The following is a 27,530-nucleotide window of genomic DNA, read 5'->3' as shown; positions in this document are numbered from 1 at the left end:
TCTCTCCGCCAACAACTCTTCTCTTCTTTTGAAATTCTTCAATTGCTCCTCTAAAACATGATGGTCATCTAACTTAACAATAAAACTAATTTTGGGGTGCAAAGTGTAACAAAAGTTATAGTTTAGAGTGCAAAACATGCAATCATAGTTTAGGGTGTAAAGTGTAACCTAGAATATAATTTAAGGTGAGAAAGTGTAATTTACCCTAAGTTTTGGCTAAATAGAGTTGTTTAGCAAAAGCATCAAACAGTGCGAATAAATGGACTTACCAAAATTTTTAAGCCGCCCAAGACGCTATTCATACGACCTCTTCGCTCTTTTCGTAAAATATATATATATATATATATATATATATTTTTTTTTTAAAGCCTTTTCATAAAATATTCTCAAAATAAATAATTAATATATGTTTTAAGGTTATACATTAATATAAGTAATATAAATAGAAATAGACTTTAAAAAAAATAGAAATAGAAATAGAAATAGAATAAGCAGTATAATATATATTGACTTTGTATCAAAAAAAATAAAATAATAATAATATATTGACTTGTTGTTGAGTCAATAATTTTGAAGGAGGATGGAATATCAGGTTGATGTCGTAGCCGTCCAATTCGTATCATATTTGATAACAATTGGCAAACCTCTAAGCCCCAGTTTCTCAAAAAAAAAAAAACCTCTAAGCCCCAAACCCACTTTCTCTAGTCATGGTTTTCCAGGCACCGAAGCTCCGTATCATCTACTTGTTAATAAGCATTTTCCTCTTGCTCATAAACCCTTGTGCAACTCAGATATTCTTCAACTACACCGATTTCAGTCAAACAATCAACAACGAACCTATAATCCGAACAGGAAACGCTACGATATCACTCACGCCAGATGAAGTGGACAACTGGGGTCGAGCCATATATTCAGAGCAGATGCATCTTTGGGACGAGAAATCAGAAAAAGTGGCCAGCTTCACTTCCAACTTCTCCTTCATCATCAATTCTCAAGGTAAAGACAGATATTCAGATGGGATCACGTTCTTCCTCTCAACCCCAAATTACCCTGTTCCTAGCCCAACAGATGGCGCCGGCCTCGGCCTTTTGAGCCGCAATCAAATGGGACAACCCATTTTCTTGGCTGCAAATAAATTTGTTGCAGTGGAGTTTGATACATTTCCAAATGAAGAATTTGATCCACTGAATTCAGTTCGTGAACACGTTGGTATCAATATCAACAACTTGAAGTCTCAGATCTCCACACCATGGTATTGTACTATTAAGGAGAATAGAACATATAGTGCAAGTATCAATTACGATTCTAGTACGCAAAATTTGAGTGTTACCTTCACTGGTTTCAATTATGATAACACCATTATTCAACAGCAACTTTCTTTAGTAATTAATTTGACAGATCATTTACCAGAATCGGTTGAATTTGGGTTCTCAGCTTCGATAGGATGGATTTCTGAGTTGCATATTCTTTCCACTTGGTCTTTTTCATCGACAGCACCTTCTACGATTCAGCTATCGCCAGCACCTTCTGTGGAGAAGAATAAAGATGAGCCAAAGACAAAATTAGTGGTGGGCCTGAGGCCCTGAGGCCCTGAGTTTAGGTGCATGCATTTTAATGGAAATTTTTTTTTTAAATAACTATAAAATCTAAACAATATTATTAGTTACGCAACGTTTCAAACTAATTTGGTTTCTAACAAATCGAGTTTGGTGGACTCGATTTTGGGCTTATAAATTGAGTACATTGTACTCGATTTCTCCATCACGGCACCGGCTAAGCTGGACAAAATGTCTACGTAGATTTCAAACTCAAGTGCATTGAAGTCGTTTTAAGAACTCGAGTCTAATAGACTCAATTTGTGTTCAGCCGTTCACGTGTCCCAAACACTCAAACTCCCAGATCACTCACACCAAAACACTCTCAAACACCTCGCAGATCACACTCAAACTCCCAAAAATTCGAAATCACTCAAAATCTCACTCTCAAACACCTCTCAGATCTCACTCTCAAAATCACAAAAATTCAAACATCACAAAATCACAAAATCTCAAAATCTCCCTCATCTCTCACTCTCAAACCACAGACGCTCAAACCCACTCAAGCACGAGACTCTCCCTCAGTCTGTCATTCTCCTCTCAACTCATCGGCGGCTCGGCCTCATCGGTGGCTCGGTCTGTCGTCGTTGGCTCCTCTTGTCGTCGGTCTCTGACCCACCATCTCTGTGAGCCCAGCATCTTTTCGAGCCTTGTTGGGTCATTCACTGTCTCTCTCTCACTCTCAGGTAATTGATTCATCCTTGGTTTTTTTGTTTTTTTTTTGTTTAAAGGGTTCTGTACATATAGCTTATTTGAACTGATTGATTGGTGTAACCAAATCTTAATTTCAAAGTTTTAGGTTTAAAGCAAGCATAAAATTGCATTGTTGGTACTTGGTAATAGTACTAGAGAAGGGGTCTAAAGGAGCCATTGTAGTGTGAACTTTAGGTATAATATTTTTAGGATTTTAGTTTCCTATGAATTTTCTACCCTCATGTAATATATTAACTTGTTCTTTTTATTAAAAGAAGGAGGTATGAGATTGGAGGAATCCAATATCAATGTGATACAATAATTTGTTATATTAATTAATAGAAGAAGAAATAGGGTTAGGTGATATTTTTCGATTTTTTATCTTTTATTTTTGTGATGCACCAAACCGTTAAATATAGCACTTGGACTCACTATAAAAGATAATAATAATAATCATGAATACCTTATTTCTATACTGTCTGCGCAATATTTTTATACTCATAAATTTTATATATAAAAAAAACTAAAATTATTATCAATTTTAATTACTATAGATTGATACAGTAATGAATATGCTAATCAATTTTACTAAAATTATTCTTTATTCAAGTCTTTTCTGGAGGGCTTCTTGTAGGCAAATTGAGTGCCTTTCTGTGTTGATTCTTCCTCTATTTATAGAAGGAGGAGCTCAAAGACTTGGAGTTAAAACAAAACTCTTCCATTTCAAAGTTATTTAATTCATATTTGTCCATTAAATTTCAAAATGATAAGATAGAAGTGCAAATTGGAAAACTAAACAAAACAGTTAATTTTGGGCATTCAAAGGCTAAAGTGCTGATCTATAGAGGAACCTTGCACATAGAAACTAAGGATTGATTAGTTGTGGTTTTGTCCTACAAGTAATGGTTCCTGCTTCAAATGCATTGACTTTAAAGCTATGAATTCAATTCTGGAAAGGCCTTCTTGGCACTTTCAGAACAAACACTTTAGTGTTGAAGAAATGGCATCCAGCTATGACCTTATCCAAGGAAGAGCTGTGCAAAATCCTATTTGGCTTTAGCTTTAATAAGACCTTGAAAGTACTGAAATGAAACACGAACTTACCTAGTACATAGACAAGTAGAAAATTTCATTCTTTGTTTACTTCAAAGCTTGCTAAGAATCCTACTGTTTGTGGACAAAAGATACATTCATCCCTCATTTCTTCCCACTGTCATTTCTAGATAAATTTTACATTCCATTTGCTTAACTTAGTATTTAGAGAAAATGGAGAGTAGGAAATAAAAAAGGTGAAAACTGTATAACTTTTGTTATGTGGAAAGTGGAGGGACAACAAAAGGAAGAATGGAAGTTCTACTTACTTTTTGTTCTGTGCCTCTCCTACTTTCAAATTTCAAGTTTCGATAGATAATTTTGGGGATGGGTGGAAATTTAAGTTCTTTCTTTCTTTTAATTTGCCTCTTATATAATGAACCAAACGGTGCAAATGAAGAGAAATTTGAAAATATGGTTATCCTAACAAAGTGTTTGTTCATAGGCTCTTCTCACCTTGTAAGATTGCTGGGTGAAATTGTGAAAATCATTAGCTATTCTAGTTCTATCAGTATACCATTATTTTAAAAGAGTTATTTTGTATCCCATGATGATACCTTTTAGTTGGTGGGTTGATTCTATTGAAAATAAAAGTGTTGTTGAAGAACCAAAAGATATTTATTTAGGTTTCATATCATAGATTTAGTAATGCTAATATTTGACCCTTAAGCCACACTATTCTTGTGGATTAGTTAACCTTTATATGCAATGCTGATAAAACAGCTTTGCTTCTTCTTCTTTTGGTTTTAATATTAGATCATTTAAAATAGAGATTTGAAGGTCTATAAGAATCCAATGGTTAAATCATTAAACTACACAAAAATTTTGAACTCTAGTGCATCATTATTGTAAACGAAACAAATACCCGGAAGTATGAGCTTATGTTTTAGATTTTTGATGTTTGAAGTAGAGTGGCAAAATTAGCTTTAGACTCCAATTGTTAATTAAATTTCAAGGAGCGATGAAAAAAACTTAGATGAAGTCCCATGCTTTGTGTTACTGTTTTGGTAGTTGCTACAGTGAAATCGAGTCTAAGAAACTCGAAATGTTAGTTTGCTAATTAGTTTGAAAACGATATTAACTAACGTATATGTTTGAAAATGGGTGTCTTATGCCAATTTTCTCCTTTTGGTTCTATTTTTGTTTTAGGGAAATCGAGTGTTAAAGAGTCGAGTTCACGTGGAACTCAAGTTTCTGAGTTTCGAGTTGCTACAGTGAAATCGAGTTTAAAAAACTTGAAATGTTAGTTTGCTAATTAGTTTGAAAACGATGTTAACTAACATATATGTTTGAAAATTATCTTTATATGCCAATTTTCTCCTTGTAATGTCACCCGAACTTACCTAGTAGTTTTAAGTTGATGTCTTCTATTTAGCTAGTTTTTCTATTCACTTGATTCTATCTTATTGACATAAATATTATCTCTTATGGAGCTTGTGTGCATAGTGGTATTTGGAGAATTGTGCAATAAATTAGGCTATACATTGAGATCCTTGCCAATTTATCTTGAACATGGGCTTATATTACTCTTGACTCCCTAAAATTTGTGTAGTATGGTTGCCGTTGCTGAGGTGGTTGATGAGTTCGGTCCTGGTTCCAGGGTTCCTTCGGTGGTAAGGTTTCTAACAGAACATCGATCATCCGCTGTTTGGGAAGGCCAGGTAAAATTAAAATCGACAATCTGCTGAATTTCTATATTCTTTTCTTATCCTTTTATATTATGTTGATTTTTTTTTTCATTTCTAAAATCCTAAGTTTGTCAATGGTATCACTAGCTTTGAATGCATAGTAATGCTCTTGCAAAATGGTCTCTAAATAATTATCTACCTCTTATCATTTTCGTTTTAGACTATACTCCTGATTTTGTTGATGTAATTATTCTTGAGCATAACCTTAATCTTGATATATAGCTTTTGTATTTTTTGTTTTTGTATAAAAAAAATAAGGAGACTACAAACGCTTCGTTAAACAAGTTGTCATAAACTCATGGAAATTCCAATTGAAGAACTTATAGTCTATTTTCCCAACAATAGCTACAATCATTTATACAAAGGTTATGGCATATTGCATCTCATCACCATGGTTCTATCATGTGCAGGATCCGGGGGTATTGAAATGTCGCGGTCGTAATGAGGAGTTTCAAAAACGAAGCCCGATGGTGGATGATCGCGTCCTCGACATTGTCAAGAGAATTGGATTAGAGGGGTTGTATAGGACCCCATTTAGAGAGCTTGATCATAACTTGATAATGACCTTTGTTGAGCGATGGCGGCCTGAAACCCACACCTTCCACCTTCCACATGGTGAGATGACGATCACATTACAAGACGTGGAGGTTCTGTTGGGGATTCCAATCAATGGTGAGGCAATTGTTGGAACTTGTGCCTTGAGGTGGGCTGTTGAATGTCAGCAAATGCTTGGAATTGTTACTAATTCTGTGGTGCTTAAAGGACAGAGGATCCAAATCAAGAAGCTACTTGAAAAAATTGACCAAGGGTTGCCCGATGGTGCAGAAGAGGTTGCTGTGCATCAATATGCACGGTGTTATATTCTAGCACTCCTAGCGGACACAATTTTTGCTGACAAGTCTAGCGATAGGGTGCATACGATGTGGTTGCAGATGTTACTTCACAATCCACCTCGGTACAGTTGGGGGAGCGCTTGCCTTGCATGGTTGTACAGAGAGTTATGCAGGGCAACCGACAAAAACGCTAGTCAGATTGGTGGGGCCTTAATACTTGTTCAGTATTGGGCATGATCCAGATTCCCTTTTTTGTGCCCAAGGATGGACCTCCCACCAGATGGTGCATATGGCCCACCATTACCATCTTCGCCATTGTCTATTAAGTAAGTCTCTTCCTTGACCGATTCTCTCTATTTTTTTTGAATCCATCATTTTAAACGATATGACACATTGAACTTAGCATTATTCAACTACTTAAGTTTTTGAACTTAGCATTACAAAATAATTGAACTTAGCATTATTCAAGTATTATTCTACAACTAAGGATGCTTATGTAGTGTAGTAGTAGTATTTTAAGGAAAAATAAACATGCTAGATTTTTTAAGCTTCCATCAGCATACATATCCTTTTTCTTTTTTATTACATTGCATAATTGGTAGATATTGATTCCCTCTTTCTTCATTGTAGGTTGGTTTGGGTCGTGAGCACGAAGAATAGCCCCGCCGAAATATGTTTGGTTCGGTACCGTCAGCTTCTAGATTCTATGTATCCCAACCAGGTACCCAAATTGTGTTTCTTGTAATGTTTATGAATATTGTATACTGTTATAACTGTAAAATATGTCAGTTGAAAATAATGGAACATTGCTTAATGTGATGCGCTTTTTATTTACTACAACAGGTGGTGTGGCAACCATATGAAGTCGAATTAGGCCACCGGCCTGCGTTCTGTGTAGCAGGACGGGACATGTGGACGGCGAGGGTGCCGCTTGTATGTTTCTGGCTAGTAGAGAAACATACACCGGATCGTGTTTTTCATTAGTTTGGGATGGTGCAAGAAATTCCCGAAGATGTTGATACTGACAATGCCCTTCATAAGATAGACCTAAGGGGGAAAATTGAAGTGGATTGGAGGGTCAGACATTTTAGCCACATCCAAGTATGGAATACGAGAGCACAGAAACTATGTCATGGAGCATGACTAGAGGGTGCTATGTCGAGTGTTCATCCATACTTCGGCTGGTATGGTAAAGTCACATGGAGGTTTGTCGACCACACTAGCGCCTCACTTCTTATTACGGTAATCACTTTGACCTTTCTTTTCAACTTTTGTTGCGTATTACCATTTTTGCATTAGGTGTACTAATTGTATTACAAAAATTGCAGATCGCCATGCACAAGCAGATGTTGATGCATTATATAGTAGACAGTCCTAAGCACAAGCTGATTACAGCTATGCTAAAGAAAGTGGATCGCCTTCACCGTCTAGCTGCCCATCTTCCCTTGGAAGATGCCGATACAGCAAATCCAGAACTGCCAGAACATAATGGACGACCAAGCATGAGCTCAACTCCTGCCAGCCATAGCCATGGCCAGTGTGCTGCACCCCATCAACGGCAAAATCAACCCCCTCCACCCCCACATGCATCACCTGCCCCAGAGTTCCCTCCACCCCTACATGCATCTCCTTCCCCAGAGATCCCTCCTCGTACTACTCCCACATTTCCTGACCTACAGATCCTTGCACCCACTGCATATGCATCTTCTTACCCCGAGATCCCTTCACCCACCCTATGTACATTTTCTGACCCCGCTCATCTATCCCTTACTCCGCCATCCTTTGATCTCGACATTGATTTCAATGACACCCCTCCTATCATGCACACTAAATCTCCCTCATACAGTATTGGTCATATACACCATGTACCACCCCATAGTGACTCCATGTCATTCATGCCCACTCCTGGATTGCATACAGCTCCTACGACTATGAGCCTCACTCACATTTTGTCCGCTAAACCATCCTCCCCTGTAGTTGTAGTATCTTCAATTGTTGGGAATCAAGCAAATCAGCCAGCTGTGCATGTCAAGAATGAGCAAGTAGTTGGGTTACACTCACCCCCACAAGGTCGGCCTAAATGCACAAGAAAAGCACCTCCTTGTGGGACAGGTGGTCACAAAGAAGGACACAAGGCTGGCCCCACGGTATGATTGGTCATTTACTAGCTTTGAATACTTTTGTGACTGCTGTTATGGTTGGTATTAAAATTCATTTGATCCTTTGTTTCTTTGTAACTTCGTCTTTGCAGCAACGCAAGGAGCCTGACCAAGGAGATGCGGTACCCCCTCCCCCACATACCAGACATTATACAAGACAGCATAAGCGTCAAGTGCCATAGGGTCAGCACCCCATCTGCCATAGGGTTAGCTTTTATTGATGCAATCCCTTTTATATCACTTCAGGTGCAATGTTGGGATAGTTGCCCACTACTTAGTGCTTTATATTTTTAAGCTTTTTTTTTTTGTTATAAAAATTCCTTAATCCATTTGCTCTCTCTTTCTCTCTCTTACACACACACACACACACCACGAAATATCCCCATGTTTATAACTTTATATAGTAGCTATGTTTCAATTGCTTTCCTCTTTCTTTTCTTTTTTTGGTCCATGTTTCAATTTCCTTTCTATTTCCTGGTAAACAATTAAAGTGGGGTTTTGATGATCTTGCAATGCAGTAAGACCTTCCATGGTTTCTAGGAGAGGCATAAGTGGAAAATGTTGGTTAGATTTGAATGAAGATAGGTAATTGTTAAAAATGGGCAACCTAAATTTAACAAATACAACTAAATTATAGTGGCATGTTGTGCCCCATCTATGGATGTAGATACAATGAGGAGGAGCTTTATTTATTTATTTATTTATGAATGCAAAGGATTTTGTTAAAGAAGAACAAAACAGCAGCCATAACACAATCTAAGCAGCCTAGCCTCAGCCCCTCTACCAAGATAACATCTACAAAATGTGGAGGGCCAGAAGCTGGACCCAAAAAAAAACAAAAAAAAGCTTCTATAGGATCATGTCACTAACACATGGGCTGCCTTGTTTCCTTCTTGATTTACCCAGCTGAAGGAGATAGAAACAAAATGGATAACAGACTGTTGTGCTTCAGTAGCGAAGTTTATTAATCTCCAAGGGGTTCTGTCTTTTGGGGCCTCAAGGCTTCGATTTATAGTCTGTTTGAGAGTTGCTACACATATCTAAACAATAAGTACTTAGAAGCAAACTCAATTACAAAAAAATGCATGACTTTGCACCTTTTAGAAGATTTAAAGGAAACAAAAATGAAAAAGATCCAAATGATCCTCATTTGGAAGTAAAATATTGTGACACTCAGCATCATTGTAATAACAGTTTCAAGCCATTCTTTTTCTCTTTTAGATATGTTTGAGCATTATGATTTAAGTGTATGATTGTACTTCTTCCTGTACTCAGTTTTTTTTCAACAAAATTTCTTGTTGCTTATAAAAAAAAGTTGCAGCAATTCTGTTGTTATTTTGATAAACTCAGCCATTCTGTTCATACATGTGCCTGATGTTTTCGCTTGCATTAAGAATCTTTATGCTTAAGAACCTGTGATCTTGTTTGCAGAAATGATGAATGCTCTTAACAAGGGAGTGAAAAGGCATAGGCCAAGTTGCAATTTCAATACCCGATTGCCCTCACTCCAGCCTCCTAGTATGTGCTTAGGTCATTGAGGTATGTTCATGATATATAGCTTTATGTGTTACTCTGCTGTAGATATCTTGAATTAAACAATTGAAAACTCTATCAAAGTTTGATTAACCTTCTTGGAAATCGAACTAAAACTTACTTTGAGCTTTAGGTTGATAAAACAGTTGCCCAAAACAAGTCCTGTCAGAGGTGATTTATGCACAAGTCAGCATGTAACTATATGTGGCCTGGTCACGAGATTGTTACTGCATGGGCCAGGGCATGTAACTATTTGTGCACAAGTTAGTTCCCTTCACACCCAATTTTTATGAACATTGTTTTTAATGTACAATGAGTGCTTTGTTTGTTTCTTGGACATATATACATTAAAATTTTCTTTTATGGTGATGTGAATTGGGTTTGTTTTAGCTTGTGTTATTGAAGTTTTTGTTATGTTCTACATGCTTGGCTATTGTATGAGTAATAATAAGTTCACAGCCTTTGTGGTCATGTAATACTTGTTTTTCGATCAAAACAGTTAATCAAGTAGAAAGAGCGTTTTTATAATATGAGCACCTATATAGTGCAAAAGGCCTCACATAATATGAGCACCTAGATAGTGCAAAAGGCCTCTCTCTTGTTGAAGAAATTTAGCTTTGCATTGATCCAAAATGCGAAGAACAATCACTATATTTACCTCAAAAATAGAACCCATTTCTATTTGTTTTTCTTCTTTTTGACAATTTTTTTGTTTTTTTTGTTTTTCTGATACCATTCAAAGGGACAAAACAGGGAGTTTGTTACAAAGTAGCTGGTCTAGACCAGCATTGGTGAAATGGCATTGTAGTTGCTATATTAGCTACATAACAGACAGAGTTTATAACTTTGGGAATAAAAGCATCTTCAATGAGCTCTAGCTCAACTGGCACCTCCTCCCCTTACAAGTTTTAGGTGGAGGGTGGGGTCATGGCCGTGGGTTCAAGGCTGATCAGGTGCACGTGTAGCGTACCAATCAAAAAGAAAATACAACTCTTATCTACAAACTGGAGACAAGGCATCCTGTATCAATCCATACCTGAAACACAAAATCCACAATCCCACACCCAGAACTCATCAAACAAACTCCAAGGCTGCTGATACCCAAATGATCCATACCCACTGTTGAAACCCAAAACAACGCCTGATGGCACCATTTGTTCTATATTTGTTCTTGTTTGAGATAGTTGATTTCATTCTTGAATTTGTTTGGGCTTTATAATGGTTGAGGATTTTATGGATTTAATTATGGCTTGATTATATCTCTCTCCTTGTTGATGTAGTCCTAGAAGCCTATTAAAAGGAGGCTTTAGAAATAGTTTGAGGCAATGCATTTTGAATGAAAAATTTCTGATTAGATGTTGCTCTACAGCTTGATGGTGATTCCTAGCATCCCTAGATGTTGAAGCCCAGGGTTTGGCCCGTTTCCCTATTTGCGCCATTGATTTTTTTCCTACCCTCAGTTCTGCAGGAATGCAGTGTGGTTTGTCTAACTTAATGCTTGCATTAACTTGGTTAATTTGTATCTGACCACTTGGTGTACCAAGCCCATGGACTTCATGAAACTGCAAAAGACCTTTTTTATTTATTTATATTTTTTTTTCGTGGATGGAGATATTAATTATAAGAACGTTTGATGGGTATGACTCACGAGCATAGGAAGTTGTCTTTATTAGTTTAATGCTGAATTTAATATGCTGTATGTACTTGGATCCCATGATTTTGATCATTTTGTGGGTTGTCTTTTGGTTGGATATTAGATACCTTTGTTTAACCTTTGTCTCTCTACTAAGAATGTATATATATTTTTTATTAGGCCATTATAAAGCCCCAGTATGTTGATCACATTCCAAAAGCTGTTCAAGGTAATGTAGGGCAGGTGCTGGACCAAAAGGATGAGAGAGACATGAAGTCAGAACTCTGCGCTGATCTTCAACTGAACCAGGTTATAGACCGTAATGTAGGGGATTTGTCAGGAGGAGAGCTTCAGAGATTTGCTATTGCTGTTGTTGCTGTACAGAATGCAGAAATATATATGTTTGATGAACCTTCAAGTTACCTTGATGTAAAACAGAGGCTTAAAGCTGCTCAAGTTGTCCGTTCTTTGCTCAGGCCTAACAGGTTTGTGTCGGATGTTATGAAGCCTCTTCTTATTGAACAATTAATGGATCAAGAAGTTGTGAATCTTTCTGGTGGAGAGTTGCAAAGAGTTGCATTATGCCTCTGCCTTGGGAAGGTAATAAGTTTTTTTTTTTTTTTTTTATTTAATTTTAAAAATGAAAATGTATACTTTCTATTAATTGTGCTAGAATGTAAATAACTGAGTAGTTTTTGTCAACTATTGTACAATAAATATGTATACAGTTGTGTGTTTTTCGGTTCTTGGCCTATTGTTGATTAGACATTATTATTTTTTGTTTGATTTCTATGCTTGTACGATAAAAGCATATATAGATTTTTTAGCTTGCTGTGCACAGATAATTCTGGGTAAATTCTATTGCATGTGTTCTGTTGTCAATATTATAAAGGCTTTTATTATCATTCATCAAATAATCATTGGTGTGGTCGCTGTTATTCTTCAATCGAATCCTTTTTTTAGTTAGTTAAAAAAAAAAGGAACTTGACTTCAGATAAACGGAGAGGAGAGTATGACTTCAGATACACAAAAAAGAATACATTTGGTGTGGCTGACATGACTGTCGTCCTCGTTGTTGTTGTTGTTATTGTTAAGGCTTCAGATAGAATAAATCAACAGAAAATAATAAGTTTGAGAAATTTTTTTGGTAATAAGGCTTGGTTGTTGTTGTTATTATTATGCATTGCGTGTATCTTGATTGTTTCACTAACTCTTAGTGCATTTTGGCTTAAAATGCTTTTCTAAGTAATTGATTGTGTATGTCAATGTTGTGGAACAAACAAATATAGAATTTGATCATGGCATGGTTGTGAATTATGATGACTTGGTAAAATTAAAATGGTGCTTGATGTTTTGACTTGTTGCATTCAGTTCCTGAATTTGGTAAGTTATCTTACTCTGGTGGAGTATGTATTTTTAGAAGAATAGAGAGGCAGAAGAAAATTTTAATGGATAGGTGTAAATTGACACTACCCTTGAGGACTGGACATGTGTCTTGTGCTTCATAACTATGAACTTCAGTTGACTTATTACGGCGATATCAGTTTACGATATTCATTTACATATTTATATGGATTGGAATACATGCCTGCTCATTTCTGAATTTTTTTCTTACGTCAATGATCTGATGCATAGCTTTTTTGGCTTTATAATGTTTGCTTTATCTGCTAAGAACAATCTTGACCTTTTATTTCACTCATGATTTGGACGTGCTCATGTGCAGGGCCAAATACATTATTGGCACTGTAAGTGCTTTGCAATCAAAACCTGGTGGAGGTGAAGAATGGCTTGCTTCTCTTCGTAATATGGATCTTCAAGAGGTTATTGATGCTCTCTCTACTCTACCTGGAGTTGGTCCTAAGGTGGCAGCATGCATTGCTCTCTTCTCTCTTGATCAACACCATGCCATTCCCGTTGACACACACATGTGGCAGGTATGCGTCCTGTGTTCTACGTTTCACCAATACCTGGAATGTGGCTATATTGTGTTATAACCAAGATAATGATTTTGATTGAAATGAAATCAACAAATTCTTTTTGGAATTAAAGTTCCTACTTTCTAAGTATCTTGTTGGCCTAACTTTGTGACACACACACACACACATATAAACATTGAGAAGAATATGGAATGCTCAAAAATGTCAGATTGTTATAAATAAATAAATCTTAGTTTATTATGTGAAGTTGCAGGTTTAGCCATTTGCAACCATGGAATGCTGTGTCACTGATCTTGTTAATGTTTAGTTTATTAATTTTTCTTCTAATATGTGGGTACAGTTTTTATAAATGCATTTTCTGTAATGGTATTGGACAAAAGAAAATATCAAGATATTGAAATGTATGAGACCACAAGACAACCCCTCCTCTCCCCACCCCACCGCCCCCCCATCTCCCCAAAAAGGGGGGGGGGGGGGGGGGGGGAATGGGTATCACATAGAAGCTTGCATTAGCTTTAGTTTGAATAACTAAACTGCATCTTTCCAAGTTATCTTTGGGAAGATTGCTACAAGGGACCTATTACCAGAGCTTGCAGGTGTCCGACTGACACCTAAACTCTGCAGCCGTGTGTCAGAGGCATTTGAGAGCAAATATGGCAAGTATGCTGGTTGGGCTCAAACTATGCTTTTCATTGCTGAATTACCTTCTCAAAAGGCCCTCCTACCAGCACATTTTTGGAGTACCAAAGAAAAGAAATCTACAAAGACTAAGAATGGCTAAATGTGCAGAGGTAATTGAAACTATGTACTTTTCTTTTGGGAAAAATATTGAAGCTATAATTGATAATTGTCAAAGCTTTCTCGCTTCCTTGATGGCAATAACTTAAATCCCTCCCTCCTTTCTTTCTTTCAAGAGCGTGATTTGTAAAAGCTATTATTGATCTGATGATCAAGATGCAAGGGGGGTCATTGGAAGTAGCAATTCTTTGGTAAAGGCAGTGAGATTTGAATCATGGTAGCATTTGCACAATTTGATGGAGGATGACATCAAAACTGCATGCCCTTTACAGGTTGCTCCTCCAAATCATGTCACATCTTCTTATATGATACAAATTCAAAATATTTGTGCGTAACTTGACTCATTTCCATTGTGTTGTCAATCACTTACTGAGCTGTGTAGCTCGCTTTCATTGATAACTTTCAGTGTAAAGTTTAACTGAGAGCAGTAGATTTTTTCAGTAATGAATATTTATTGGCTATGGGAGATTATTTGGAATTTTATTATATTTGAGGTTTAACTTTAGTTGACGTTGTAAGTTAGTTATGTACTTTGATTATGTGGATTTGGGTTGTGACAGCTTCATGACCTTTTCTATTGTTTGTTTTTGTGAAAATTCTCCTTTGTGGTACTTCATATATTCCCCATGAAAATTCTTCTTGTTGTTAATTCTTCTCCTACATAATGTAATTAGGAAGATTTTTTGTTCCTAAAAATTGGTTGGGGTGAGTAGCTGGATGTAGAGGGCATGATCTCAAGTAAAAACGTGAGCCTTGAGCTGGTGGCTTTTCAGCACTACCCTTCGTCATCTATGATCTCTTGATTTTGATTATGAAAGAAGACTCAACTAGAAGTTATAGTTGAAGGTTAAACGGTATATTCATTTAAGTGCAAAACAAAAGGTGTCATGGTTCATGCTAAAGGTATTAAAGCACTAGCATCAACACTTTTAAAAAAATTAGCATTTGGCACATCAAAAAGTCACTTTCTAACACAGCCTTTTGGACAACTTATTCTTTAATAAAATTATGAGGATAATAGTGAGGACTGAATGGGGCAATTTTTTTTTGTGAGGTTGACACGTGGATTCAGTTAGGGCCTGACAGGAAACCACTCAAAAAAAAAAAAAAAAAAAAAAAAAACCTATAAATCGAGTTCTATGAACTCGATTTCTGTGGACTTATAGATCGATGGACTCGAGTTCTACATTGAGTACTCGACTTCCAAAAATTCGAGTTTCCAAACAGAGAGTTGGGACAAACTCGATCCTTATGAAGTTGATTTTTACTTTTTTTTTCCTTTTTTTTTTTTCCTTACTTTTTTTCGTATCCTTTTTTTTTTCTTACTTTTTTTTTTTCCTTTCTTTTGCTTACTTTTTTTTCCTACCTTTTTTTTTTCATTTTTTTTCTTACCTTCTTTTTTTTCCATTTTTTTTCTTACTTTTTTTTTCCTTTTTTTTTTCTTACCTTTTTTTTTTCCTTTTTTTTTCTTACTTTTTTTTTCCTTTTTTTTGCTTACTTTTTTTTCCGTTTTTTTTTGCTTACTTTTTTTTCTGTTTTTTTTTTCTTATTTTTTTTCCTTTTTTTTTTTTTCCTTATAGTCTCAACAAGAAGCACCAACACAGATGAGTATAACAGCTAATAGAAATAATTAACAACTGATTGAAAGATAAAATTAACCATTCATAATATCACAATATAGAAACAGGTACATTGGATACAGAATACTTCGATTACAAGTGCATTCAGTGATAAAAGAAAATAATAATTGTGCCGATACAACCCAGTAGTAAGTTCGAATACACAATAAAGAGAACAACAATTTACATCTACAATGGCATTCCAAAATCGAGTATCTGTATACCTGAGAAAAATTGAAATATTGTCGTTAGATACCAACAGCCAAAACAATGGTACTAATCTATGTAACTTGGATAATTGATACAATCATGAAATTTTATATAAAAGCATCACTTACCTAGGTTGGGTCAATATTGCTTGTCGAAGTCCCACGGGAAAGCGGACATCTTCTACGATTATGCCCATATCGATGACACAGTCCACAGCTCTGCTTTTGTTGAATCTCCCTCAAGTCAGAATCTGGCTTTTGGCTTCCCGGTTTTCGTCGGACCCCATCCATCTCATTCCGTATCCTAGACTTCACAGGTCGACCTTTGGCCTGCAACAAGTCTGGGTCAGGCACCCACTTTGGACCTTCTACATCCCTCCACAATGACTCTGACTTTGGCACCACAAATTGGTGTGAGTAGGTGTGAATGGCGTTCTCCAAACTATAACATGGGTCAATATATGCACTTGCATCTTGCCCCAAGGAATGAAGAACTGTAATTGCATGTGAACAAGGGATCTTTCGATTTTTCCACTTTCCACAACCACATGTTCTGGCCAATATGTTTATTTCATGACTATGTTGTCCCCCTCCAGAGCTATGGATGTTGTACGCAGTCGTTACTTGATATACACCATGGACATTATTAAACGGCCTTACTTGGTGTGTTTTAGATTTTTTCAGATTTGCATCAAAGATTTCTAAGGCATATTTACTCCACACCTTGCCCTCCAAGAGATCATGAGTAATTTTTTTTTGTCGATTATGGAAATACGCGACAAGTTTGCTCCAAGTGAATTCAACCAGTGCAGCAATGGGCAGGCCATGGGCACCTTTGAGTACTCCATTGAAGCACTCCGAGACATTGGTTGTCATAGCCCCATAACGGTATCCACCATCATGTAGCTGGGTCCACTTGTCTATATCCTCTTTCATTAGATATGTGTATGGCATGATGGATGGGTCGGGTTCACTTACCTGTTGTTCGGTGGCTGATTTCTTCCTAAGGGCCTCGATCTCGACTTCCTTGATAGGTTGCATGTACAACTCAAATTTAGCTTCCTGAGTAGCATACCCCGCTTTCAAGGCCAATGACTTTAAAGTGGCGTCCTAAAAATGCGTGTTGAAGTTGCTAGCAACATGTCGAAGGCAATATCTGTGGTATACTCGTACTCGTCCATGATCATCTCTAGGCCAGTTTGCAATTGCGTTTCGAATACCCTTATGTCGGTCAGAAATTATGCAGATGTCCTTGTTTGCTATCACATCCCCCAGTACAAACCTGACGCAATCTAAAAACCACCTCCAACTAGGCCCTGACTCTTTGTCCACAACAGCAAAGGCGAGAGGCAAAACCTTGTTGTTGGCATCGGTGGCCATTGCAATCATCAACACCCCTCGATATTTACCATACAAATGGGTCCCATCAATACTAATTACTGGCTTATAATGTCTAAATCCTTCAATGCAAGGAGTGAAAGCCTAAAATACATATCGCAATATAGTAACACCTTCCTCCCTCGGTTCAATGAGACACCAGTACCGGGTGCCAACTTCTTGATCCAAGTATGCCAACAATAACTTTTTCAACCTTTCGTAAGACTCTTCCCAATCGCTGAATATCTTTGCAATAGCCCTTTGTTTCGCACCCCATATCTTATAGTAAGAAAGCTTATGTTCATAATACTTCCCTTTGATGTAATCTCTAAGGTGTTGAATTGTTGCCGTGTGATTTTCTCGGAACGTTGGAACAAATTCTACTGCAAGAAAATTACAATCCATCATTCTACCATCAAGAGCCATGCCAAGGGTCATACAACTGTGAGGACCTCCATAAGATGTGACCATCCATGTTCCCTGTTTAGGCTTCATGACTGCACCAACGTACCACTTGCATGACCCATCCATGCATTTCACATACAGTCTACTTTTGGTCGACCTATTAGTCAGAAAGTTTCTGTTATGCTTTGCGGCATAAATTGTTAATGCACGTTTCACCACTTCTTTATTCGCAAAAATCAACCCCATACAAAAATTCATGTCTGCATTCCAAGAAGAAGCAAATGCTTGCTCACCAACTTTAGGATCAACCATATTTTCCCAAGTATTTTCATAAAATGATAATGCGGGAGGTTCATAAACGGGGGTCGCATTTGAATCATGTTAAACTCTAACAGTAGGGTTTGCATCATCTTCATCACGTTCATCCATATCATCAACATTAGGATTGAGAGTAATTTCATGGTCATCAACACCCCTATCAAAGTCACCTCGCTCAATCCTCTCTTCGTACTCATCTCTATCGTCAAGATCTTCCCCAACACAATGTTCGTCTTCATCTTCAAATACTGGAAGTGTAGAGGATTCACCTCGATGTGTACAAAATTGATCTTCATATCTATTGCCAGGTTCGCTCTCAATTTTTCTTGGTGTCTCTTGAAAAGGGGGTGTATAGCCTCCCAACGTGGTGCATTGATCATCTAAGACTGCAAACTGTAGAGATGTAGTTGTTTGTACAATATCCTTTGCGCCGACTTCTGCACGCAGCTCCAAAGTGACGTACAACTCAAAATTTGCTACTTGTTCCCATTGACGCATCTTGTGAAACATGAACTTCACATGTTTGTCTTCTGTTATCGCCATATATCTGTAATTAATGCATTGATTGAGGACTTCATGTGGAGAACGGAAAGTAATATGTATGTCATGCAAAGCAGGGTTCAGTTGCAGCTCTTCCATAATTTTTATCTTCAAATCACTCAAAGTCTTTAACTTATGGCATATCATCATATAACAGCACTGGATACCCGGACCCTGAAATGGAAATCCGTCATAAGGGTTGGCATTGCTAAGTTATCCACCGTAGTATATATTTATATAAATCATTATCAACCTATAGATCATCAAGTGCAATTGTGTTAGTGACAAATTTATAACTCTCAATCAACATCAATCACAAAACTTTGGGTATGACATGCCAACAATGCTAACCTCAACCAAATTTGCATATACTCACATCCAAATCATTCTAGAGGCATGACTTTCAAAACCCATTCAAATAAGATATGATGAACAAAAATATTATAGCAACTAGTTACCCATTAAAATCTTTGTTACAAATCTGAAACAACTATATCTTGAAATAATTTATGCTAAAAAGACTATAATGGGTGTCTTAGGCATCAAACTCATAATCCATTTCATACCAATGACAAAAACCTAAAAGTACTAAATATTCCTAACAATTGATCACAATATTTAGTACTAAATATTCCCAATATTAATTTTTTTTAAAACCTATCATATTATTAATCACAATATTTACACTAACAAAAAAAATATTCTCAATATGTTGTAATAACATAATTAATCACAATATTTGGTACTAAATATTTCCCCAATACTAAATATTCCCAATAATTAATCACAATATTAATTTTTTTTTTAAACCTAGAAAATAATTTAATCACAATATTTACACTAACAAAAAATAAACAAATATTCCCAATATGTTGTAATAACATAATTAATCACAATATTTGGTACTAAAAGTTCCCAATAATTAATCACAATATTAATTTTTTTAAAAAAACTTATTAATAAAAACTTAGCAAATAATTTAATCACAATATTTACACTAACAAAAAAAGAACAATATTTCCAAATATGTTGTAATAACATTGATCACAATATTTAGTACTAAGTATTCCCAATAATTAATCATAATAATAATTAAAAAAAGACTAACAAATAATCACAATATACTAACAAATAAACTACCCACAATATACTAACAAATAAATTAATCACAATATTTACACTAACAAACAAAAAAACAAAAATTTTCAAACTAAAAAACAAAAATTTTCCTAATATGTTCTAATTGTTTCTTAAAAAAATAACCTAGCAAATAACCACTATATTAACTAACAAAAAATATTATCAATATTGTAAAAACATTACCTGAGAGTTTATGAAAGTTGAGTGTGATTGTTGTGTGAGTGATGAGAGGCAAGTTGTGTGAGTGATGAGAGGAAAGTTGTGTGAGTGATGAGAGGCAAGCTGTGAGAGCAGAAGAGAGGTGTGAGAGCAGAAGAGAGAGTGTGAGCCGGGTAAGGGGGGAAAAAGGTCCCAGTTGGGGACCCACATGACACGTGGATGAGCTGGGGACCATTCACAGAAATCGAGTTCAGTAGACTTGATTTTTAAAAGCATATAAATCGAGTCTACTTTACTCGAGTTATGTCCACGTGCCCAAAAAGCGGTGGGGACCAAAAATCGAGTCTACTGGACTCAATTTCCTTTAAAGTGCGCACGTGACCTAAGTGTGAATTGTGGTATACTTGGAAATTAAAAATCGAGTCCAAAGGACTCGATTTTTCGGACCAAAAACCGAGTTCAATGAACTCGATTTTTGTGCCTACGTGGACTCCTTGTCCAGGTTAGCCGGTGCTACGATAGGGAAATCGAGTACAAGGCACTTGATTTATAAGCCCAAAATCGAGTCCAATGGACTCGATTTGTTAGAAACCAAATTTGTTTCAAACCTTTGCTTACTAATGATATAGTTTGGATTCTTTAGTTATTTATGAAAAAATGCCCATTTTAATTATTGGTATGGTGTTGGTTTGCTTTGTGTATATATAAAAGATGTACTCTCTCTCTCTCTCTCTCTCAATAGAAACTGAGCTTTATTGATAATGAATGAATTATTTACAATTTGCTTCTAATCCTATCTTATATACAAGTTAAAGCTAAAACAGAAAGATAACTACTTCCACATTATCAGGTAAAGTTGTTACAATTAACATCCAACTTAATCTTACATGTGTACATAGATCAAACCATAGAACTAATAATCTGATCATAGTGTGGAATTGATTCTATCAAATCCTCTATGATTCCACGTGTCAATCCTATTGTAACTACCCTTTTAGTCTCTTTCTGATGATGCAATATAGGCTGTGCTGCACTGGATTGTATCTGTCCTTGTGTTGCACATGACAGCACACTGCTTTGATGATGTAGTGCACTCTGTGCTACACGTGATTGCAGCTCGTCCTGATGACTAGTGCATGCCATGCCGCACCCTGTACTCTGTTGCTGAGTTGGACTTGTAGCTTTAACACTCCCCCTCAAGAGCAAAGCTCTTGGTTGATTTTCTTTACTTTCACCAGCTTCCTTTGTAGTATTAGGAAACTGAATATGATGACTAAAAATGTTAATAACTCCCAATTCGTTAAGCAGCCTTAGGAAATTCTCAACACCCAGTGCCTTAGTAAAAATGTCTGCCAATTGTGATCTAGATGAAACATAGAAAGTTTTAATTGTTCCATCCAATACTCTATTCCTTACTATGTGACAGTCAATTTCATTATTCTTTGATCGCTCATGAAACACTGGATTAGCTGATATATGTAATGTTGTCTAGTTATCATAGTAAAGTAGCACTGGTTTGTGATGTGGAACACATAAATCTCTTAACAAATACAACAACCAAGTCACCTCACATGTGGTTGTAGCCATAGATCTGTACTCTGCCTCTGCAGAAGATCTAGATACTATATCTTGTCTCTTTGATCTCCAAGAAATCAAAGCATCACCAAGGAAGACACAATAACCTGTCAAGGATTTTATGGTATCAGGGCAGCCTGCCCAATCTGCATCACAGAATGCTTTAAGTTGCAAGTCTGAATCTGTGGGAAAGAACACTCCTTGACCAGGTGTGCCTTTGATGTATTGGAGAATCCTGGTTGCAACCTTCATGTGTGGTACTCTAGGTTGAGCTAAGAACTAACTAAGCCTCTACACAGCATAGGTTATGTCTGGTCTACTCAAGGTTAGGTACATTAGTTTCCCAATTAATCTCCTATACTGTCCTGCATCTTTGAGCACCTCTCCATCAAACTTAGACAACTTTAGTTGCTGCTCCATTGGTGTTTTGGTTGGCTTACATCCAAGCATACCTACCTCCTTAAGCACATCAAGTGCATATTTTTTTTGGTTTATACTAATTCCTTTAGCACCTCTAGCAATCTCAAGTCCTAGAAAATACTTGAGTGAACCAAGATCCTTGATACCAAATTTTTGATCCAGCACCTGTTTTAGATTAGCCACACAAGCTGCATCATTACCTTTGATTATCATGTCATTAACATATATTAGCAAGGCAGTAAATTTAGAACCACTGGAATGCACAAAGAGTGAGTGGTCTGCCTGTGATTGCTTGAAACCAAGTGCTGAAATAGTAGCAGAAAGTTTAGCATTCCATTGCCTTGATGCTTGCTTCAATCCGTGAAGTGATTTAACCAATTTGCAAACCATAGGAACTGATGAAGTGCACTCCCCCTTACTGTGATAACCAGGAGGAAAATCCATGTAGACCTCCTCTTCAAGATCGCCATGAAGGAACGCATTATTGATATCAAGTTGATGTAAAGGCCATTTTTGAGTTGAGGCAAGAGCAATGAGAACCCTTACAGATACTGTTTTGGCCACACGAGAGAAAGTTTCCAAAAAATCAAGTCCTTCCCTTTGAGTGTAGCCCTTACCCACTATCCGAGCCTTATATCTTTCCACACTACCATCAGGAATAAGCTTCACCCTATAGACCCATTTACAACCAATGGATCTCTTACCAAAAGGTAAAGGGGTAAGAACCCAAGTCTAAGTTGCTTCCAAGGCCTGAAAATCTTTATCCATGGCTGCCCTCCACAAGGGATCTTGGACAGCTTGAGAAAAATACTGAGGAGTGGAATGACCTTGGCTAACAGTCATGAGAAAGGATTTGTATTGAGGATCCAAATGGCAATATGTAAGGCAAGCTAATAGATCATAAGGAGACCCTGAAGGATGAGAATCTACAGAAGCAAGTGATGAACCAGAGGCTGCATTGTAAGCATAATCTTGCAAGTAGGTTGGCGGTCTATGTACTCTAGTGGATTTTTTGAGTGGTTGATCTTCATCTACAATGTTAGTACTAACAAAAGGTATAGAATCCAGTAAAACAGAAGTAGAATCAGATGACAAAGGATCAAGTAAATGAACATGAGGTGTAGATATAGGAGCTGATGAAGAAGAAGGAATTATGTCAAATTGGTCATTATGCATATCAGGTGCACTATAAGGAGTAACAAAATGTCCTAAACACCCTTCAGAAGTGTTATCAACCTCAGAAATAAAAGAATCTACAGCAGTAGGTTCAGTAGTACCAAAAGGAAAGATGGTTTCATGAAAAATAACATCTCTAGATATGAAAACAGTCCTAGTACCTAAATCCAACAGTTTGTACCCCTTAACACCAAAGGGATATCCTAAGAAAACACATTTCCTTGCCCTTGGGGAAAATTTGGATCTATTATGTGAAAGAGTGGATGCATAACAAAGACATCCAAAAACCTTTAAGTGACCATAATTTGGAACATGACCAAAAAGAACCTCAAAAGGAGTTTTATGATCTAAGCATGATGAAGGAGTCCTATTTATCAAATAAACTGATGTAAGAATACAATGTCCCCAAAAATGCAAAGGCATATTGGATTGGAACATAAGAGCTCTTGCCACATTTAAGATGTGTTGATGCTTTCTTTCCACAATGGCATTTTGTTGTGGAATTTCAACACAACTTAATTGATGCAAAATACCTCTTTTAACAAAGAAATCAGCCATGATAAACTCAATACCATTATCTGTCCTGATTGTTTTGACCTTTTTTAAAAATTGTGTTTCAATCATAGTGCAAACTTTGAGATTTATGCTTGAGTAGGTAAACCTAAGTACACCTTGAGCAATCATCTACAATGGTTAAAAAATATCTACAACCATCAATAGTAGTAGAGAAAGGACCCCACAAATCACAATGGATCAAATCAAACAATCAATTGAAACATGAGTACTAGATGGAAAAGGAAGCCTTTTCTATTTAGCTAAAGGACAGATTTCACAATAAACATCTTTATTATTTGTTGAAAGAGGTACATTATTATTTCTTATCAAAGCCAATTTGGCATTTGACAGATGCCCCAACCTGAGATGCCAAATATTTGGCTGAGCAACAAGAGTATTTACAAAGTTATGTACAAAACCAGCTGCAGAAAACAAGTTCTTAAGGTTGATAAACTCTCTTCCAGCAAGTATATGCCTTTGAACTCTCTACCTAGACCAATTGTGCTCCAATGAGCAAGGTCCTGGATGAAGCACATAGTCCCAAAGAAAATGAGACAATAAAGAGTGGTCTTAGCTAGTTGACTAACTGAAAGAAGATTAAAACTAAAAAAGGGAACACACAGGACATTTGTAAGTATAAGAGTGTTGGACACTTTAACAGTCCTTACATGTGTTACCAATGTTGTTTCACCATTTGGAAGATTAACAAAGGTATTTAGAGTGGCAATAATAGAAGTAAAATAGGATATAGAATGGACCATATGAGCAGTGGCCCCTGTATCTATAATCCAATATTCCCTAAAGGTTTTCCTATCAATAGTTTTAGAAGAAAAAATAGAATGCTCTAAATTGGGAACAAAAGGCATAATAGAATTAGTACCTGACATTAGAGCTAAATTGAAGTTGAGATTGTTTTGAGCAGAAGTTCTAAACATCTCAGAGGCTGCACTAGAAGTTCCTTCACTACCAGTGACTAAACAAGAAGTGCTCACACTTGCAACATGATGTCCATCCCCAGCAGCAGCACCTGATTTGAGAAAAGTTAGCAACTGCTCACATTGTGCCTTAAAGATAGGCACTGATTGGATGGCACTAAGGCATGCTCTGCCCCATTGACAGAATTGCAAGAAACTTGATTGACATTAGCCTTCCCTCTCGGTTTATAACCTGGAGGATATCCATGCAACTTGTAGCACTTCTTAATCGTGTGCCCTTGCATGTTGCAATAAGTGCAATAAGGCTTGTCTTTCTTAGCATTTCTTTTATTCCAATTTGAATTTCCTCTGGAATTGGTAAACATTGCCATTGAATCGGATTGTGAGGCAATTGAGCTTCCATGCCCAATGTTCTTGTGTGATTCTTCTTGAAGTACCAAAGAATAGACCTTGCTAATTGAGGGAAAAGGATCATACATGAGAATCTCACTTCGTAAAGTCTCAAAATTCTCATTCAACCCCATGAGAAATTTCATCACATAGGCCTTCTCATGTGAAGCACTCAAGATCCTCATCGCACCACAAGAACACTTTGGCAGTGGCTTAAAATTCAGCAATTGATCCCACAATCGCTTGAATTTAGTGTAGTATTCACTAACTGTCATCTGATTCTGTGCAATGTGAGAGATTTCCCTCTATAAATTGTAAATTTTAGGTCCAGTTCCTTGTGAGAACAGGCGCTTCAATTCCAGCCACATCTCCCTTGCTGTCTTACAGTAATGATAGTACTAGAGACATCAACATGCATGGAATTAATCAACCATGAAAGTACCATGGTGTTGTAGCTCTCCCAATCCTCATACAAAGGTGGATCATCCTCTGGTTTTGAGATCTTGCCATTCACAAAGCCAATTTTCTTCTTGGCAGTGAAAGCAAGCACCATTGCTTGTGACCAAGAGTGATAATTTCGCATACCAAGCAAAGGTTGAGTGACTAGAATATTACCTGGATTCTCATTAGAATTAAGGAAATATAGATTAGGAGCATTTGATTCACTGGCAGAATGTGTATTTGTGTGTGTGTATTGGATGTTGTGAGTTGCAGATGGAGCAGCAGTTTCTGAGGAAGCCATTGAAGGACCTCAAAGATGAGAGAACGAACAAAGTAGAAAATTCTAGAAGATGAATAAGCTCTGATACCATATATAAGATGTACTCTCTCTCTCTAAATAGAAATTGAGCTTTATTGATAATGAATGAATTATTTACAATTTGCTTCTAATCCTATCTTATATACAAGTTAAAGCTAAAATAGAAAGATAACTACTTCCACATTATCAGGTAAAGTTATTACAATTAACTTCCAACTTAATCTTACACGTGTACATAGATCAAACCATAGAACTAATAATCTGATCATAGTGTGGAATTGATTCTATTAAATCCTCTATGATTCCACATGTCAATCCTGTTGTAACTACCCTTTTAGGCTCAACCTGATGATGCAATATAGGCTATGTTGCACTGGATTGTATCTGTCCTTGTGTTGCACATGACAGCCCACTGCTTTGATGATGTAGTGCACTTTGTGCTACACGTGATTGCAGCTCGTCCTAATGACTAGTGCATGCCATGCCGCACCTTATACTCTATTGCTACCCTGTACTTTGTTGCTGAGTTGGACTTGCAGCTTTAACAGTATAGGAAAAAGTGTCGTGAAGGGAAAGGAGAAAAAGAAGAGGAGCTTGGCTTTGATCATTCAATGGATGATGAATTCAAACAAGGTATTGGACCAAAGAAGTTTTCTTACAACGAATTAGTTTCTGCAACGAAGTAGAGGAAAATAAGCTTGGACAAGGAAGGTTTGGTAGGGTTTATAAAGGATATTTAAGGTTCATAAATTCCTATGTTGCTATTAAGAGAGTTTCAAGGGGATTTGCACGAGGGATAAAGGAGTATATATCTGAGGTGAGGATTATTGGTCGACTAAGGCATAGAAATTTGGTGCAATTTATTGGTTGGTGCCACGAGAAAAATGATATTCTTCTAATTTATGAGTTCATGTCAAATGGCAGCTTAGATTTGCATCTTTTCAAAGGTAAAAGCTTGTTAACATGGGTGGAGAGGTACAATATTGCTCGAAGACTAGCATCAGCACTGCATTACTTGCATGAAGAATGGGAACAATGCGTGTTGCATAGGGACATAAAGTCAAGTCAAATTTAAATGCAAAGCTTAGGGATTTTGGCTTAGCTAGACTTGTGGACCATGTAAAAGGATCACAAACCACAACTTTGGCAGGGACCATAGGCTATATGGCCCCTGAATATGTTATCTCGGGCAGGGCCAGCAAGGAGACAGATGTATATAGTTTCGGGATTGTAGCATTGGAGATAGCTTGTGGAAGAAAACCAGCTAAACCCTATGCAAAACAATATGAAATTATTATGTTAGAGTGGGTTTGGGAGCTTTATGGAGCAAGGAATCTTCTTAAGGCAGCTGATCCTAGATTGGGTGGAGATTTTGATGAGCTGCAAATGGAACGGTTGATGGTTGTTGGACTTTGGTGTGCTCATCCAGATTACAATGCCATACCGTCAATAAGAAAAACCATTCATGCGGTTGATTTTGAAGTTACATTACCTATTCTTACCCCTCCAATTATTGTATCAACATCTTCAACTAGTAACTCAGGAAACCACGACGCTTAGTCATCTAGCCCTATCAGAGGTCAAAGCATCAAGACTCAGGGCAAGAAGAGGCAGAGCAATGAAGATGTACATGGCTAAGCTACTTGTAGTTTTAGTCTATGTATTGTATATAGCTTAAATTGTGTGTAGTTTAGTTAGTCTTGTAAATAGTTTAGTGATGCACGTGACTGTGCACGTGCGAGCTTTTAGTTTTTTTGTTAAGAAGCTGTTATAGTTGTTAAGTTAGTTACTTAGCCTCTGATTTTATATAAGGATCAATCCTGTGTATCATTAAGCAAGTTAATAAGAATTTCATTCTTAGCAAATCTCTTATAAGCCCTGGTAGCAACACTGGTTCTTCACAGTTCACAGCATATTCTGAAGCTTATGCATCTACTTAATAAATTCTATACTCGCACTTTGTTGATGCTAGGTAAATTAATTCTTGGAAC

General features: G+C 36.8%; 1 protein-coding gene and 1 pseudogene across 1 annotated transcript; both read left to right on the top strand.

Annotated features, from left to right (window-relative positions):
- The first annotated feature begins 655 nt into the window (after nucleotides 1–655).
- On the top strand, nucleotides 656–27,099 carry LOC142644168 (L-type lectin-domain containing receptor kinase IX.1-like; annotated as a pseudogene).
- LOC142642809 (ABC transporter E family member 2-like) lies at nucleotides 10,597–13,907 on the top strand. The gene is made up of 3 exons (XM_075817239.1): nucleotides 10,597–11,826; nucleotides 12,950–13,160; nucleotides 13,788–13,907. Exons 1-2 carry the CDS (start codon nucleotides 11,497–11,499, stop codon nucleotides 13,004–13,006), a joined length of 387 nt encoding a protein of 128 aa, XP_075673354.1. The 5' UTR covers nucleotides 10,597–11,496; the 3' UTR covers nucleotides 13,007–13,160; nucleotides 13,788–13,907.
- Nucleotides 27,100–27,530: the final 431 nt, after the last annotated feature.

This window comes from Castanea sativa, chromosome 7 (genome assembly GCF_040712315.1).
Source record: "Castanea sativa cultivar Marrone di Chiusa Pesio chromosome 7, ASM4071231v1".
NCBI lineage: Eukaryota > Viridiplantae > Streptophyta > Magnoliopsida > Fagales > Fagaceae > Castanea > Castanea sativa.
Note: the sequence above shows the minus strand (reverse complement) of the source record. Positions and strands in the feature narration are given on the sequence as shown.